Here is a 15,450-nt window from a genome sequence, read left to right on the forward strand (position 1 = left end):
AACTACTAACTACAAACTCCATCCAATCACATAAAGACAAATCAGCCTTCAGGCAAATCAAATGTCTTCATTCAAAGTCTACCTGGATTTGGCACTCTGCCCATCGTTTCAAAACCTCTTAACAATGTACTTCACAAACAGTTAAAAACATGCATACTGAAAAGCATGCTTTTGAAACGTTATTTTTAAAAACAAGGAACTCTTTAACCCAGGAAAGACAATCATGTGGGAAAAGAAAGGATCGTTTCTGAGTTAGCAACAAGTAAATACAGCACTAGTGGGTGGGATTGAGGTGTGCCCTGGTGCATAAATAGAGGCTCAGCTGTGCTGGCACACTCAGAAGCTTGGACCGAATCCTAGCTGCCGGCTCACACGAGGCAGGTGGGTGAGGAAATCCAGGTAAGGCTCCTGATAGCAGCTTTAGAAGGGCACCTGCTGGAGTGACTTTTGGCCTCTGATTACTGTATAAAGTTGTAGGCAATCAAGCAACAGAGAAGTGCAAGTTTCCAAGGGCAATGAAGTAGGATTTGGAGAGGGAATCATGGAATTTCTACCAAAGGCTCACTGGGGCCTTTCTTTGGCTAGAGCTGGCACAGTGTGACGTTCCCAAGTTCATTCAAAGGAATGCTTTCTTCCTTCGGAAACAAAATTTCCAAGAGTGGGTGAATCCTAGGATTTTTCAAGCCTGGGACAGGGTCCAGGGATTTTCGTCTCAGTCATCATCTAAAGCTCTGCTTCTTTCCCACGGGCTAAAGCAAAGCCCTGTAGGCCTCTCCACTGTGACACCTCAGCTCGGATTGCCTACTTGTAATATATTACTGCAAATCAAAAAACAGTTTTCTTTCTCTCTTTGGTGCAGATATCCTTGTTGTGTCTGCAATTTTTAAATTCATGGGATAGGCTATTAGAGGAGAGGAGAGATCTGGTTGCTTTCCTGAAGCATTTACAAACAAGGACACTGAAATTTCTTGCACGGTCATTCTTTGCAAAAGGCAAGACAGAGACAGGATGACAAGTGGAAAGTGCTGGCTTCACATTTGTGTGTGTGTGTGTGTGTGTGTGTGTCTGTGTGTGTGTGTCTGTGTGTCTCCAAATTATCAATATCTTTCATGGTTGGAATTGTTTTGAGGTGGTTTATGCAGGAAGTTTGCAGAGCAGAATCTATTCATATAAAAACTCCGTAGAGTGAATCTCAGAACGTCACCCCAGAGCAGGATGTTTGTGTAGCAGGAGTTATATTAGCCTTCCTTGAGCCATCCTGCCATAAAACACAAGCAATATATCAATAGTTCCAACCTGTAATCTTTGGAGATATTACAAGGGGTCCGAGTAGCTACTTGTACAACAAGAACTGTAAATGGGCTAAGTAAATAAAAATGTTGTACCATCAATTTACTATTTTTTAGAATATTCATAGATGCTGTTATGCATAAAAGTAAAAGTCAAATGTTTGTTTATAGATTCAAAAAGTATAATTATTCTCGTGTAAAAGTTCTTGATTTTTTAACATTAAAAAGAAGTTTTTATACAAAGAGGGCTGAGAATTATTGATGTACAGTGTACATTTGAGTTGTTTTTGCAAAACTCTAGAAGACAAAAGTTGTATTGGCATTTCCACATCTTTATGGGTATAGAAAATGAACAAAGTATATCCCTGATTTTTGCTCAAATCTTTCTAAGACATTTTGTATTTATGTTCTATGAATTTGTTAATAATTGGTCAGTTAAATACAAAGTGTCATTTCGATCTGGTAACTTTGCAACACCTTTAAAAAAAATCAGCTCATGCTTAGCAAAGGTTTCCACTAAAGATAGGAGATTATGAAAAACTTCTCTCTTAAAATTACTAATTCCTTTGCAGAGTTTGAGTTCATTCAAAACCTACAGCAATACTAGAATCAGGTCCTGTGGTTTCACATTTCCCTTTTAGCCCTTGCAGTATTTGCCTTTACCAGAATCCCAAGTCTCCAGCCTTCCATGTTACAGCCCCTTGGATGATCTTAGTGACTTGCTAGAGCAACTCACTTTGCTCCCTCCCTTCCTCCCTTCCTTTTCACTCACAAAACTTATCTTGTCATTTACTTTCCTGTTAAAAGGCTTTAGCTTTTCCTGGGAATCAACTATGGAATAGCATTAAAAAAAGTAATTTAACTAAGATATTGGCTGGTCGTGGTGGCTCATGCCCGTAATCCCAGCACTTTGGGAGGCTGAGACAGGCAGATCGCTTGAGGTCAGGAGTTTAAGACCAGCCTGGCCAACATGGTGAAACACTCTGCTACAAAATTAGATAGGCATGGTGACACATGCCTGCAGTCCCAGCCACTTGAAAGGCTGAGGCATGAGAATCACCTGAAGGCTGTGTTGAGCTGTGATTGTGTCACTGCACTCCAGCCTGGGTGACAGAGCAAGACTATTTAAAGAAGAGAGAGAGAGAGAGAGAGAGAGACGCTTGGGGCTTATTTCTCTGTTATAAATTGCACCAAATACTTCCGTGCACTAACTTGTATGCCCACCATCACCTACCTATACAGGCCCATAAGGAGGGTCAAAGAGTTGTTTCGATGGAAAGAACATTACATTGGTGTGTCTTAGTTAACCCAGAGCTAATACAGAGTTTGAGTAAATGTTATGCTAGGGAGAGAGTTGTATAGGTAGCCTTCAGATAAGTGACACAGTTGGCACGTTCTAAATGAAGAACCATTTTATTCATATCTTCTTCTTCAATGGCAATGTCCCCATTTAACTGAAGGTTTGAGAAGTGTGTACATTTAGGATAATTGTTTCAGGGAGGGGAGATAGGAGCTAGCACTGCAAGATAACAAGATCCAGAAGGCTTTGTTCTGAAGCCATCTCACAAATCTTTCTCTCTTTGAACTTCAGATTCTTCATCCATACAGTGAAGCACTGGGGAGGTGAGAAAAGAGGGGGTAACCCCTAACCTGCCTTCTAGTACTTTATTTTTTAAATATAAAGTTAAAATGTGAGGCTGGGCAGAGTGACTCATGCCTGTAATTCCAGCACTTTGGGAGGCCAAGGCAGGCAAGTGGCTTGAGCCTAGAAGTTTGAGACCAGCCTGGGAAACGTGACAATACTCCATCTCTACTAAAACACACACACACACACAAATAGCCAAGTATGGTGGCATTTACCTGTAGTCCCAGCTATTTGGAAGGCTGAGGAAGAAGGATCACTTGAATCTAGGAGGTGGAGGTTGCAGTGAGCCAAGATTGTGCCACTGCACTCCAGCCTGGGCAACAGAGTGAGACCCTGACTCCAGAAAAATTAAACGTAAATTTTCTTAGCTACTAGAGTATATAGGTCTATTTTCTTAAAATATATATATATTTCTATATAAATGTATATCTATATAGATAACTCTATAGAAATCTTTATCTTTTTATCTGTATCTATGTGGATCAATAGACAGATATCCATACTATATGCAGACAGTTAAAACCTACAATGGTTTGACTTAATTTTTTTACTTTATTATGGTGCAAAAGCAGTACACATTCAGTAGAAGCTGTACGTCAAGTATCCATACAACCATTCTGGTTTTTACTTCCAATACAATATTCATAAAAATTACTTGAGACATTCAATACTTTATTATAAAATGGGCTTTGTGTTGGATGGCTTTTCTCAACTGTAGGCTAATGTGAGTGTTCTGAGCGTGTGTAAGGTAGGTTTAGCCGTGGTTTTCAGGAGGTTAGGTGTATTGCAGTAGTTCCCCCCGTTATCCGTGGGGGTAGTGGTCCATGACTCTTGGTGGATGCCTAAAGCTGCAGATTAGTGCCAAACGCTACATTTGCTGTTTTTTCCTATATGTACATATCTCTGATAAAGTTGAAATTATAAATTAAGCATAGTAAGAGATTATCAAGAGCTAATAAAAGAACAATTACAACAGTATCTTGTAATGAAAGTCAGGTAAATTTGGTCTCTCTTTCAAAATATCTTATTGCACTGCGCTCATCTATTTTGGACTGCAGCTGACCGTGGAGAGCTGAAACCACAGAAAGTAAGACCCTGGGAAAGGAGAAACTACACTGAATGCATTTTGACTTACGATATTTTTAGCTTACATGGGGTTTATTGCAACATTACTCAATTGTAAGTCAAAGACCATTTGTATTCTTAGGAAAATCCCACTGAACAGAGCTGTTTACTCCCATCTCATATGTCCAGTCTCAGCAGAGCCTCAGTTTCTGGCATATTCCACCACTGTGGGGCAACCTGCCGACCCTGAAGACTGCTGGTTCGCTTTCGCTTTACTGATTTTGGTTGGTTTTCCATACTAGAGTTGCCATGGAGAAAATTTCAGTGTCAGCATTCTTGCTCCTTGTGGCCCTCTCCTACACGCTGGCCAAAGATACCACAGTCAAACCTGGAGCTAAAAAGGACACGAAGGACTCTCAACCCAAACTGCCCCAGACCCTCTCCAGAGGTAGGAGTCAGCTTCTTGTCTTTCAACTGCTACTTAATTAGAAAAGATTTCCTCTCTCGGTGCTTAAAACTGGTGCTAACCTGGTGCCACGTTATTTTTGGTAGCATTCCGTCTAGATTTATCATTGTTTATAATTATTTCTACTTTCTCTAAAGGTTTTTCTTCTTCTTTGTATCAGGCATATATTTATCCCAGTCTTTACCATTGCTTTTCAACAGCTCTGGATCTGAATTTACAAAAGCCTCAAATATACTGATTCATTTCGTTCTAGGTTGGGGTGATCAACTCATCTGGACTCAGACATATGAAGAAGCTTTATACAAATCCAAGACAAGGTAAAGATCAGGGTTACTTAGAGCTCTCTCAAAGCTCTCAAGAGCACCCCCTAGTGACATCTAGATACATGTGAAATCTTACTCATTAAAATTTGTCTAATCTCTCTGTCTTTTAAAGCAACAAACCCTTGATGATTATTCATCATTTGGATGAATGCCCACACAGTCAAGGTAATTTCTTTTTCTAAATATGATTTACTTTATAGGCTTTTAGTCTTGCAGCCAGGGTTCAGATCACTGATGTTTGTATCCTTAGAACCACAGTTGCATAAAAAAAAAGTATTTCATATAGTAAAAACACATTAAAAAGTAACTTCAAATATCTCCACATTTTGTAATAAAATGTGTGCACATTTTGAAAAACTAGCTTTAGGATCCAACTTCAACTTCTTGATTTCTCTTACAGTCCATATTCAATACACAAGCAAATACTGGCTTTATCTTCAAAATATATCCTAAAACCAGCACCAGCTTCATGGGCACAAAGCCTGTGCCATCACACAGGACCCAGAGCGTAGAAGGTTCCCACACTTGGTTTCAACTCTGCTATCATTGTCTTAAAATTCTTAGTAATTCTTAAACAAGGGGCTCTACACTTTCATTTTACAATATACAACAAATACTAGCCCCTCTTGGTTCTATTTTTCTACATCCTCTCACCTATTCCATACTGCATAGCAAGAAAATTAGTGGATGATACAGATGCCCTGAGTAACGCATGTAAGGAACTTGCCGTCTTTCTTACAACAGGCATTGTGTGTCAGCATTTGGACTCCCTGTCCTATTTGTCAGAGCATATCTGATTAAGTGGGGAGCTTGTACACTTCTTCTCACAGGAAATACAGTCATCTTTCAACTATGCTAGACTTTTTCTTGGTCTCTGGAAGCAGTGAGGACTTCAGCTGGCAGCAACGGTGAAAAGGAATTACTGAACTACTGTCAAATGGACTTCCTGTCATTCCTTGGCCATTCACACACACAGGAGATGAGGCAGTTAATGCTGAATGACATAGCAAGCCTCTAGAGGGTATTTTAGGTGCTCCCTTCTCACTTTAATTGTAAGCATGCTGTTTTCAGAGACTTGCTGAAGGATTAAAAGGGTTTTCTCTTTTGGATAAAAAGATATTTTTCATTTTGCACCGGGCCCAAATCCAGTCACTTCCTATCGCCTCCATGCTGCTGCCCTGGTCTAAGCCAAGAACAAATCGTGTCTAGACTCCCATAACAGTCACCTACATGGCCACCCTACAGCCAGTCCACACAGAAGCCAGAGTGAGGCTGGTAAACATAAATCAGATCCTATCACTCAGGGTGTTGAAGTGGCTTCTTATCACAGAATTAAATCCAAATTCCTGACCACACGCTATGAGGCTGATGGAATCTGGCCAATGGCTATCTCTCCCTTCCTACCACTCTCCTCTTGCTTTCTTCACTCTCTCTAGCCTGGCCTTCCATGCAGTTCCTCCCCCATCTGAGCTCATTCCCACCTCACAGCTTTTGCTGTTGCAGTTTCCCCTGTCCACAGTGACCTACCCCAAAATGGATCACTTCCTCACTCCAATGTTACCTCCCCAGGAAGATCTGCCCTGACCACTCAGTTTTTAAACAACTTGCTTTGCTTTATTTTTCTTCGAAGTACATATCGCTACCTGAAATTATCATCTATTAATTTCTTTGTTTATGGTTTGTCTCCCATGCAAGCATTGGAGCTCTATTAAAAAAAAATGCTTTTTCTTTCCAGTGCACTATCCCTAGGACATAACACAGTGCTTAACACATGGCAGCCATTCAATAAATATGAGATGGAAAAAAAATAAATTGACGAATAAAGGATGAATGAGTGAATAGAAAGCGGAGCTAGTCAATGCCATGGATATTACTTCACTCGTCATTTGCTAAAAGGCCAAAGTAGAATATTGTATTTAAAACACATTCAATCAATAAATAAAATGCAATTTAATTTAAAATAGAGCAAGGCTTTTAACCAAGGCTAAGTTGGATGTTTAATGATTTTTCTTTATGTTATAGCTTTAAAGAAAGTGTTTGCTGAGAATAAAGAAATCCAGAAGTTGGCAGAGCAGTTTGTCCTCCTCAATCTGGTTGTAAGTTTCCTTTACATCATTACTAACATTTCTCTATGGCTCATTACTTGAAATGAATGATTCATTTTTCCTATACATCTTAGTCATACCACATTAACTGGGATTGCTTCCAAATATCCCATCTCACAGATTAGAGAGAGAAGAAAGATATTTCATTTTATTAATAATCCATTTGGCATGTCTGTTTTTATTTAATAATTAATCATCTTAGTTTGTCTGAAAAAAATCTCTCCTGTAGTCAGAATATTTTTTGTTGCTATAGTAACTGGAGGATTTTTGTTACTTACTGTGCCCATCCCTCTACAGTCCTGGCTTCTCTACACCCATTCTTAATCCTGGTCACCTCTCTCTCGGGAAGAGATAGCGCTCTGGCCATCCAACTCTAATCATGCCTCTTGTGCCTTAGCTTCATGCATTCCCACCTTACTTCACCATCACCACCCCTCATGATGCTCAAGCTTTCTGTCTTTGCAAATTCTTTTTACTATATACCAACATTTCATTTTTCTTCTAAAAGCACACAAATGAAAAGTCACTCTACCTACTCATATGTCCTACTGAGCCCCCCAGGCTTTCCTCTTCACAGGCCGGCTTCCTTAAAAAGTACTCCATACCAGTAGCTCTTCTTTGCCTCTCTTCCATGGCTCCTCTTCCCCTTCCTACTCCGTAATGTGACATGATGACTCTCTACTTGACCCTTTTCTCTTTCCATATTTTATATTCAGTAGACAACTTCATCTGCAACTGCCTTTAATCAATTCCAACACACTAATAATTCCTGCATCTTACCCAAACATGAAACAACGTCCAACTTACCTATCCAACCATATTTCAGATATCTCATAATCAGCTTGAACTCAGTATGTTCCACGCTGCATTAATCATCTTGGTTTGGGCTTTTCCAATAGCTTTTCTTTATCTATTTCCTGTTTTATTAAAATTGGTAGTGTGCTAGATTAGACTCTCCTACTCACCTACAGCATTCAGGAAGCCCTGTGCTTCTAAATCCCCAGCGTTCCTGCTATAGTCACTTCTCTATAAACTCAGGACTACTATTTTATTAAGCCTCTTTCACTTTCCCTAGCTTACTGTAATATGACTAAATGGCTCCCAGTCTGCAAGATAAACCTGTCTAATCCCACGTGGCTGTCAGAGTAATTGCTTTACAGACAAAATAGGGGTCACAGCTCCTCCTCTAACATCCCTCCAGTGGTTCTTATCTATTTGGGAACAAAGGAAAACACTATGGCATGGTGTGCAAAGTCATTCTTAGCTTGCTCCTGAAACACCTCTAGCATCTTCTCACCACTGCCCTCGAGCGTCCCCCAAACTTAGTCCTTCCTCAGCACTTGGCCATAGGAGAAAATGCTCAGCCTGTCCTCTTCATCCTCTTCCCCAACCATGGAGTGGCTTTCTTTCCACATAACTGATGCCTGTTCATTTTTAAAGATTCTTCCTTATCCACTTCAGAAACTCCTAGTCCAGGGTGCAATCTGCATTCTGGGCTAAAGGTCTTGCTCAGGGCACCCACCGAACCTGCATATCCTACACCATAACATCTCACCCACTGAATCATCAATATTCATTTTCCTACCTCTATCTCTCAATAGAGTATGCACTCATTAAAGATAAGCACTGTGCATTGCTAAATACAGTTCTAAATAAAAATTGATGAATGGATAAATGAATAGTCAAGAAAATCTCGTATTTGTCTCTCTAATTTCTCTAGAAACGACATCTACATCTGTTTTCTTCCTTAATATCCTCTTACTTTACTCAAGATGTTTTCCCCAAACACAGTAACTCCTTCCAAATTCTCCCTTATATTTTTTGCTCTTTATCACATCCATTCAGCACTTTATCTCATGTTTTGCTCTATGTTATTTATTATTTCACGCTTGTAACTTGTCTCTTCATCTACACAATAAACTCTTCGTGGAAGAGAGTTGCCTTTTAATATCTTAGGGTGCCTGGTCAGAAATAGAGAGATTCTTGTATTAACAAGTTTGAAAATAACTGAAAAGTAAACTAAAAGATGCTTTTCTTTTTATCTTAGTATGAAACAACTGACAAACACCTTTCCCCTGATGGCCAGTATGTCCCCAGGATTATGTTTGTTGGTAAGTGGAAGTGACAATGAAATAACTCTTAAACTCAGTGCTGCCATCTTTCTTCTCTCGTCTCCACTGTCTCTTGCCACTTCGCCATAGCCAATCACTAAGTTCTTCTAGCAAAGAGTATGACATTCCTTTAAGTTCCATATGTACTTTTTTTTTTCTTTTTCTTTTTTTTGAGACAGATTCTTGCTCTGTCACTAGGCTGGAGGGCAGTGGGCATGATCTCGGCTCACTACAACCTCCGCCTCCCAGGTTCAAGCTATTCTCCTGCCTCAGCCTCCCGAATAGTTGGGACTACAGGCACGTGCCAACACACCCAGCTAATTTTTTTATTTTTAGTAGAGATGGGGTTTCACCAAGTTGGCCAGGATGGTCTCAATCTCTTGACCTTTGATCTGCCCACCTGGGGCTCCCAAAGTGCTGATATTATAGGCATGAGCCACTGGCCCCGGCCAGTTCCACAACATATTTTCTTTAGAAAATGTGAGCTTCTACCTATTTCCACAGAACACTTTCTTTTCTCACATGCTAATTGTAACTTTTCATCTTCTGCTATAGTACATCTGAGAACAAAACACCCTATTCGCTATTTAAACATATTGATAAATTTCCTGACTACAAGAGACCTGCAAATATTTATTTTTTAATCTAGCAAACTCTCGATTTATGTGTTAGATTTTTCTACCTGATATTTTTGATCATTACTTTTAAGAAAGTTAGGAAAAGGCAGGGTGGGGTGGCTCATGCCTGTAGTCCTAGCACTTTGAGAGGCCAAGAAGGGTCACTTGAGGTCAGGAGTTCAAAACCAGCCAGGCCAACATGGTAAAACCCTGTCTCTACTAAAAACACAAAAAAATTAGCCATAGTGGCAGGTCCCTGTAATCCCAGCTACCTGGGAGGCTGAGGCCTGAGAATTGCTTGAACCTGAGACATTGAGGTTGCAAGATGGTGCCACTGCACTCCAGCCTGGGCGACAGCCAGATTCTGTCTCAAAAAAAAAAAAAAAAAGAATACCAGTTCGGAAAGAGAAATGAAAGGAGCCACATGCTCCTTCCTGCCACTGGTACTTTTCCCACTACCTTCTCTGTCCCCCAATTTCACGTCATTAACTTGCCAATCATCATCATTCATTGACCTGGTGAAATCCCTACCATGTGCTCTTGTGGTACTATATTTCTCTTTTTAGTTGTCCTTTCCTCAGGAATAATTTTGCATTTTGGGGGTGGTTATGTAATAAATATTTCCACATTGAACTATAATGGCAGAGTCTCCCTATGGCAGAGACTGTGTCTATTTCTGCTCACCATGATATTTCCAACGTGACCCTGTGGTAGGCTCTCCATCAATATGTGTTGAATTACTGAATGAAATGTACTGAGTTTTGCTTTGTTCAAAGTCATACTAATTTAAGGACAATCCATAATGAAATTCATAACTTAGAAGAGTTCACTGTAATCATGATTCACCTGTATAATTAAAGTTACAATGAATGTATAAAACATGGAAAAGAAAAACAAGAGATAGAAAAAAAGGAAGGCTGAACTAAAGCACTAATTTTATAGATTTAGTTTTAATAGAATTCAGAACATTTGGAATCCTAACATTGAAAGGGAATTTATAGGCTGTCTGGTCATACCTTGTAAAGGAATTCTTTTTACAGCATCCCTGTGGAAGAGCATTTTAACATTCAATTCCTTTGGTCCTGAGACCAGCTCCAAGGCAGCTTGCTTTTCCAGCTCCATAGCAGTCCCTGGCTAGGTATTAGAATCACCTGGGGGATTTTATAAATCAAGTTACCCAGGCCACACCTCAAACCAATTAAATCACAACCTCGGGCTGGGACATAAGCATCCACAGTATTTACAACTCTGCAGATGATTCCAATGTGCAGCCAGGGTTGTAAGCTGCTAGTTGGGTACTTAAAAGGCCCTTCTTAGGTTAATTGCTTACAAAGATTAGACCATGTCTTTGTATCGTGCACACCAAACAGAAGTATAGTCAGTCTTAAATCTGGTGAATAAATGTACATCTGCTTCTTGTAATTTATGTTTCTGGCCTTAGTCCAACATTCTGAAATGACAGATTGCCCACTCCAGTGCCAGCGAAAGACTTTGCAAACATCCAGATGGTTCTCACGTGTCCTTCGTGTCTCGTTTTCAGGAAACGTGTCCTAGGTTCTTTCTATTACTTCTCTCAAGGCAAGGTTTCCAGACCTCTCTGTAGGCTCACGCTTCCTTCTTGGATGCACCTTAATTTTAAAATACCCATTTTTCCCATTAATTAGATCACCTCAAGTTAAATATAAAACATGACAAGATGGATTTAAATTTAGAGGAATATACGTATACCTAAGAGAAGATCAATCTCTATTTTTAAAATGAGGCTAATTAACAATAAAGTAAAATATAGTGACAGTACTATATGTTTATTTGAATTTTGCTGTTGTTAAGGATTTGGGTTTAACTGTTTCTTTTTTTTTAAAAAAAAATCTTGTTTTGAAAACCAGCATTGGATATGGGTTTCCAATGATCTAGAAACATGTAAACTACAACATAATCATTTCAAGAATTTAAAATAATTTTATAGTGGAGAATGCTAATGTTTTCACCAAAAAACTAAACAGCATGTCACCCCTAAGTATATATCACTCTGTTTTCAGGTTGCTGTAGATAGGACCGAAGGGTTCATAACCTTTACCACAAATAGCACTGCACAGCTGTTGATGCTTCCGGCCCTGCATTTGCTACTAACTGACAGGGCAGCAGATAGAGGTTATTTGAAAACAAAGCATTCCATTCCCTTTCTTTTCTTTTATCTTTACAGACCCATCTCTGACAGTTAGAGCTGATATCACTGGAAGATACTCAAATCGTCTCTATGCTTACGAACCGTCAGATACAGCTCTGTGTAAGTGTTACCTTCAGCTGGTATGTTGGCCACGGGTTGAACACCTTTATTGCTGTAGTGATAGCAAGAAAGTGAGAGAGAGCCAGGCTTAGGGGTGCCCCGGACTCAGTTTGACCCTAACTAGCCTTGCATCCTCAGGCAAATCACACTCTCTTTCCATCTCAGGTTTGTTCGTTTTTACTCTCAATTGAAGATGAATTATTTGGATTAAGTATCTTTCTCTAGGAGGATTCTATGACATTACCTAATTTTCAGGTTTTCTCTTCAGTACACTAGCACACACTCCTTCTATCAGAGCTGAGTGTAATCATCGTAATCATCTGCCTGTTTTAATTTTTTAAATACCAAAAGTGAAAGCATGTAGTCCAGCTTAAAATTAAATTCAGGTTCACTTTAGAGATCAGTAGGAAAGATGATCCAAATGGTTGCCAAGAAAATCACCTTCCCTGTGGTTGCCAGGAACGGAAAAAGAGACTGTCTTAAGGCAAATGAGGCACCTCAGTGCAAGACTGTACCTAGCTGGGACATCTGATGAGTCGTTCGGGAAGAAAACTGGGTTTTGTCCTAGGAACCAACTATCATCAGTTAGTAGTGGCTGCCTAGAACGGCACCGTCCAATATGGTAACTATGTTGCTATTTAAGTTGGAAATTCATTTCTTCAGTCACACTAGCCATATCACAAGTGTCAATGCTCAGACAGGGAACAATTCCGTCATCACAGATATTTCTATTGGCCAGTGCTGACTCAGAATGTCACGTTGGGAGGAGAGTGAGGCCGTGTCTAGGAAACAGGAGAGATCATCATGGTCCATTAGCAATGTTTCCAATGTGTGCTGGATGAGAGGAAGCACATTTCAAGTAGTGTCAGCCATTCTTGAGATAACACTATACATTTTAATAAGACTAAGCTCTTCAAAGGCAGGTTTCCTATACAGGTAATATCATAATGCCTTGTAGAACAGGCACTTAATAAATATTTTTAGGAAGAGTGAAGAGGCTGTTCAGTGCCTATCACATGGACATCTTATTTTTGTAGATCATATACCTAATTTTGTTGAATTTCTGTTGAAGAAACAGTGACCTAGAGTTTGGACTCTGGAACAGTAGCTCCGTTACTTGGTAGCTGTGTGACTTTGAGCGAGCCACTCAGCCTCCCTCTGCCTGTTTCATTATGCATATATAAAGTTCTAATAGTGTTTTATGAGGATTAAAGAATTCACCTGCATAAAGCATTTGGTTTGCTATTATTTATATTTCCCCTACTTCTAAAAAAATTTACAGTAGCTGCACATATCTACTAATAGACATTTATTTTAAATATGATTTAAAATTTACTTCTAAATGAGCCAAAATTATTTTCTGTTGATAGAGCTTATAAAAGGATTCTTTTGGAAGTGAGGGTTGGAGATGAAGTATCTGGGAAGGAGTGAATACGCTAGAAAACTAGATGATCACAAAAGCCATTTCATACAATGTTTTAAAAATTACAGTAAGATTAGCAAATATTCACCTCATGATTAAAAAGCACCCTATTAGGCTGGGCACGATGGCTCACACCTGTATTCCCAGCACTTTGGGAGGCCGAGGTGGGTAGATCACTTGAGCTCAGGAGTTTGAGACCAGCCTGGGCAACATAGCAAAACTTTGTCTCTACCAAAAATACAAAAATTAGCTGGGTGTGGTAAAGCACACCTCTTATCCCGGCTACTTTGGGAAGCTAAGGCTGAAGAAATCACTTGAACCCAGGAGGCGGAGGTTGCACTGAGCAGATACTGCGCCACTGCATGCCAGCCTGAGTAACAAAGTGAGACCTGTCTCAAAAAAGAAATCACCCCATTAAATAATGAATAGGGTATCCAAGTTTGGGGTTTATTATATCTATCGATGTAAGTTATGATGGCGTTTTGACTCTCCTACTTTTATCCCCTATTAGTGCTTGACAACATGAAGAAAGCTCTCAAGTTGCTGAAGACTGAACTGTAAAGAAAAAAAGTCTGCAAGCCCTTCTGTCTATGTCAGGCCTTGAGACTTGAAACCAGAAGAGGTGTGAGAAGACTGGCAAGCGCAGAAGCACTAGTGAACACACTGATTTGGTTACAGTTTAATGTTACAACAGCTATTTTTTTAAAAAACAAGTTTTAAAAATTTGGTTTCAAGCGTACATGTATGAAAACAATATTGTGTTCTACCATAGTGAGCCATGATTTTCTAAAAAAAATAAATCCTTTTGGGGGTGTTCTGTTTTTTCCAACTTGCTCTTTCACAGAAAAGTGATGTGGTTCATTCATCAAATAATAACACACGAAATGTTTTTAATAACGCACGAAATGCTCAAGAAAGGGACAAGACAAAACCAAAACTAGTTGAAATGATGAAGACCAAAGACCAAGTTATCATCTCAGCACAATACACGTTCTCATTGGATGACTCTATAAGTAGACATGAGCTTAATCAACAGAAGTATCAAGCCACGTGCTTTAGGGTAAAAGAACATTTAGAAAGACATCCCAAGAAAATTGGATCACTACCTAGAGTCAACCTTGACCGGGAACTCTAATGTACACACTTTCATTTAGTTATTAAATTTTAGTCAGATTTTGCCCAACTTAATGCTTTCAGGGAAAGCCTGTGGCAGGTAGCTTTCTCTTTCAGAAGTCTAACTTAGTAAGTAGAAAGGTCATCCAAAGAACATCTGCATGCCCTGAACATACCCTAAAGAAATCCTGGGACTTGGCCTCGTAATGACCTTGTCTCTCAAGGTCCTAGAGTACCACAGTGAAATAAAATCAGCCAACATGTGACTGACTGAAGAGCAAAGGCTGGTGAATGCTGATGAGGCAGATGGAGATCAGAGGTCACTAAGGTTTAGAAAATGTGAAAGGCTGTGGCATCGGGGTAGCGGAGCGTTCTGCCTAACAGAAATTAGAACTGTGTGTTAGTATCTTCACTATATACTTAATCTCACATTCATTAATATATGGAATTCCTCTACTGACTTCTTTGGGCCCTGGACTACGGTGCTCTATATAATGCTTTGCAGTAACTGTTGCTTGTCTTGATTAACCTTTTTGGATAGATTCTTTTTTGAACAGATCTTTTGGCATTACCCATTTTTCCAGGGATATATTTTCAATGCTTTCCTATCTCTCATAGTGACTACCACCACTAGTAGGGGCTGAGCGTATACGGCTGATTTAATGACATACAAATCTTCAGGAAAAATATCACAGGTTAATCAGTTCCCTTGTCACAAGTAGGTAACTTACATGTGCTGAAAAAGGTAAAATATTCCATTTAGAAAGCTCTCTGAGGGATAAGAAGAGGAAAAAGACATTCCCCTTCCATAAACAAATATTTTGAATAACAACTTCTAAGCAATTCAAGCTTCTTTCATAGTACAGCAAAATATTTTTTCACTGGACGGATGTGAAGTAAAGTTAACTTCTTAAAACTTATTGAATGGCAAAATACATACAAATACTTTTTAAATATAAATAAATATTTAGGAAATCAAATGTTACAATTGTAAGCAAAATGAGTC

General features: G+C 39.4%; 1 protein-coding gene across 2 annotated transcripts; it reads left to right on the forward strand.

Moving 5' to 3' along the window:
* The first annotated feature begins 334 nt into the window (after window positions 1-334).
* Window positions 335-14,160, forward strand: AGR2 (anterior gradient 2, protein disulphide isomerase family member). 2 transcript variants are annotated; one of them, XM_002751532.3, is made up of 8 exons: window positions 335-399; window positions 4,302-4,447; window positions 4,719-4,782; window positions 4,901-4,953; window positions 6,811-6,884; window positions 8,941-9,004; window positions 11,825-11,908; window positions 13,843-14,160. In XM_002751532.3, the coding sequence occupies exons 2-8, from the start codon at window positions 4,309-4,311 to the stop codon at window positions 13,890-13,892; spliced, it is 528 nt and encodes a 175-aa protein (XP_002751578.1). In that variant the 5' UTR covers window positions 335-399; window positions 4,302-4,308; the 3' UTR covers window positions 13,893-14,160. The 2 variants fall into 2 exon arrangements, with proteins under 2 accessions (XP_002751578.1, XP_002751579.1); XM_002751533.4 differs by having other exon boundaries at window positions 335-381.
* Window positions 14,161-15,450: the final 1,290 nt, after the last annotated feature.

Source organism: Callithrix jacchus, chromosome 11 (genome assembly GCF_049354715.1).
Source record: "Callithrix jacchus isolate 240 chromosome 11, calJac240_pri, whole genome shotgun sequence".
Lineage (NCBI taxonomy): Eukaryota > Metazoa > Chordata > Mammalia > Primates > Cebidae > Callithrix > Callithrix jacchus.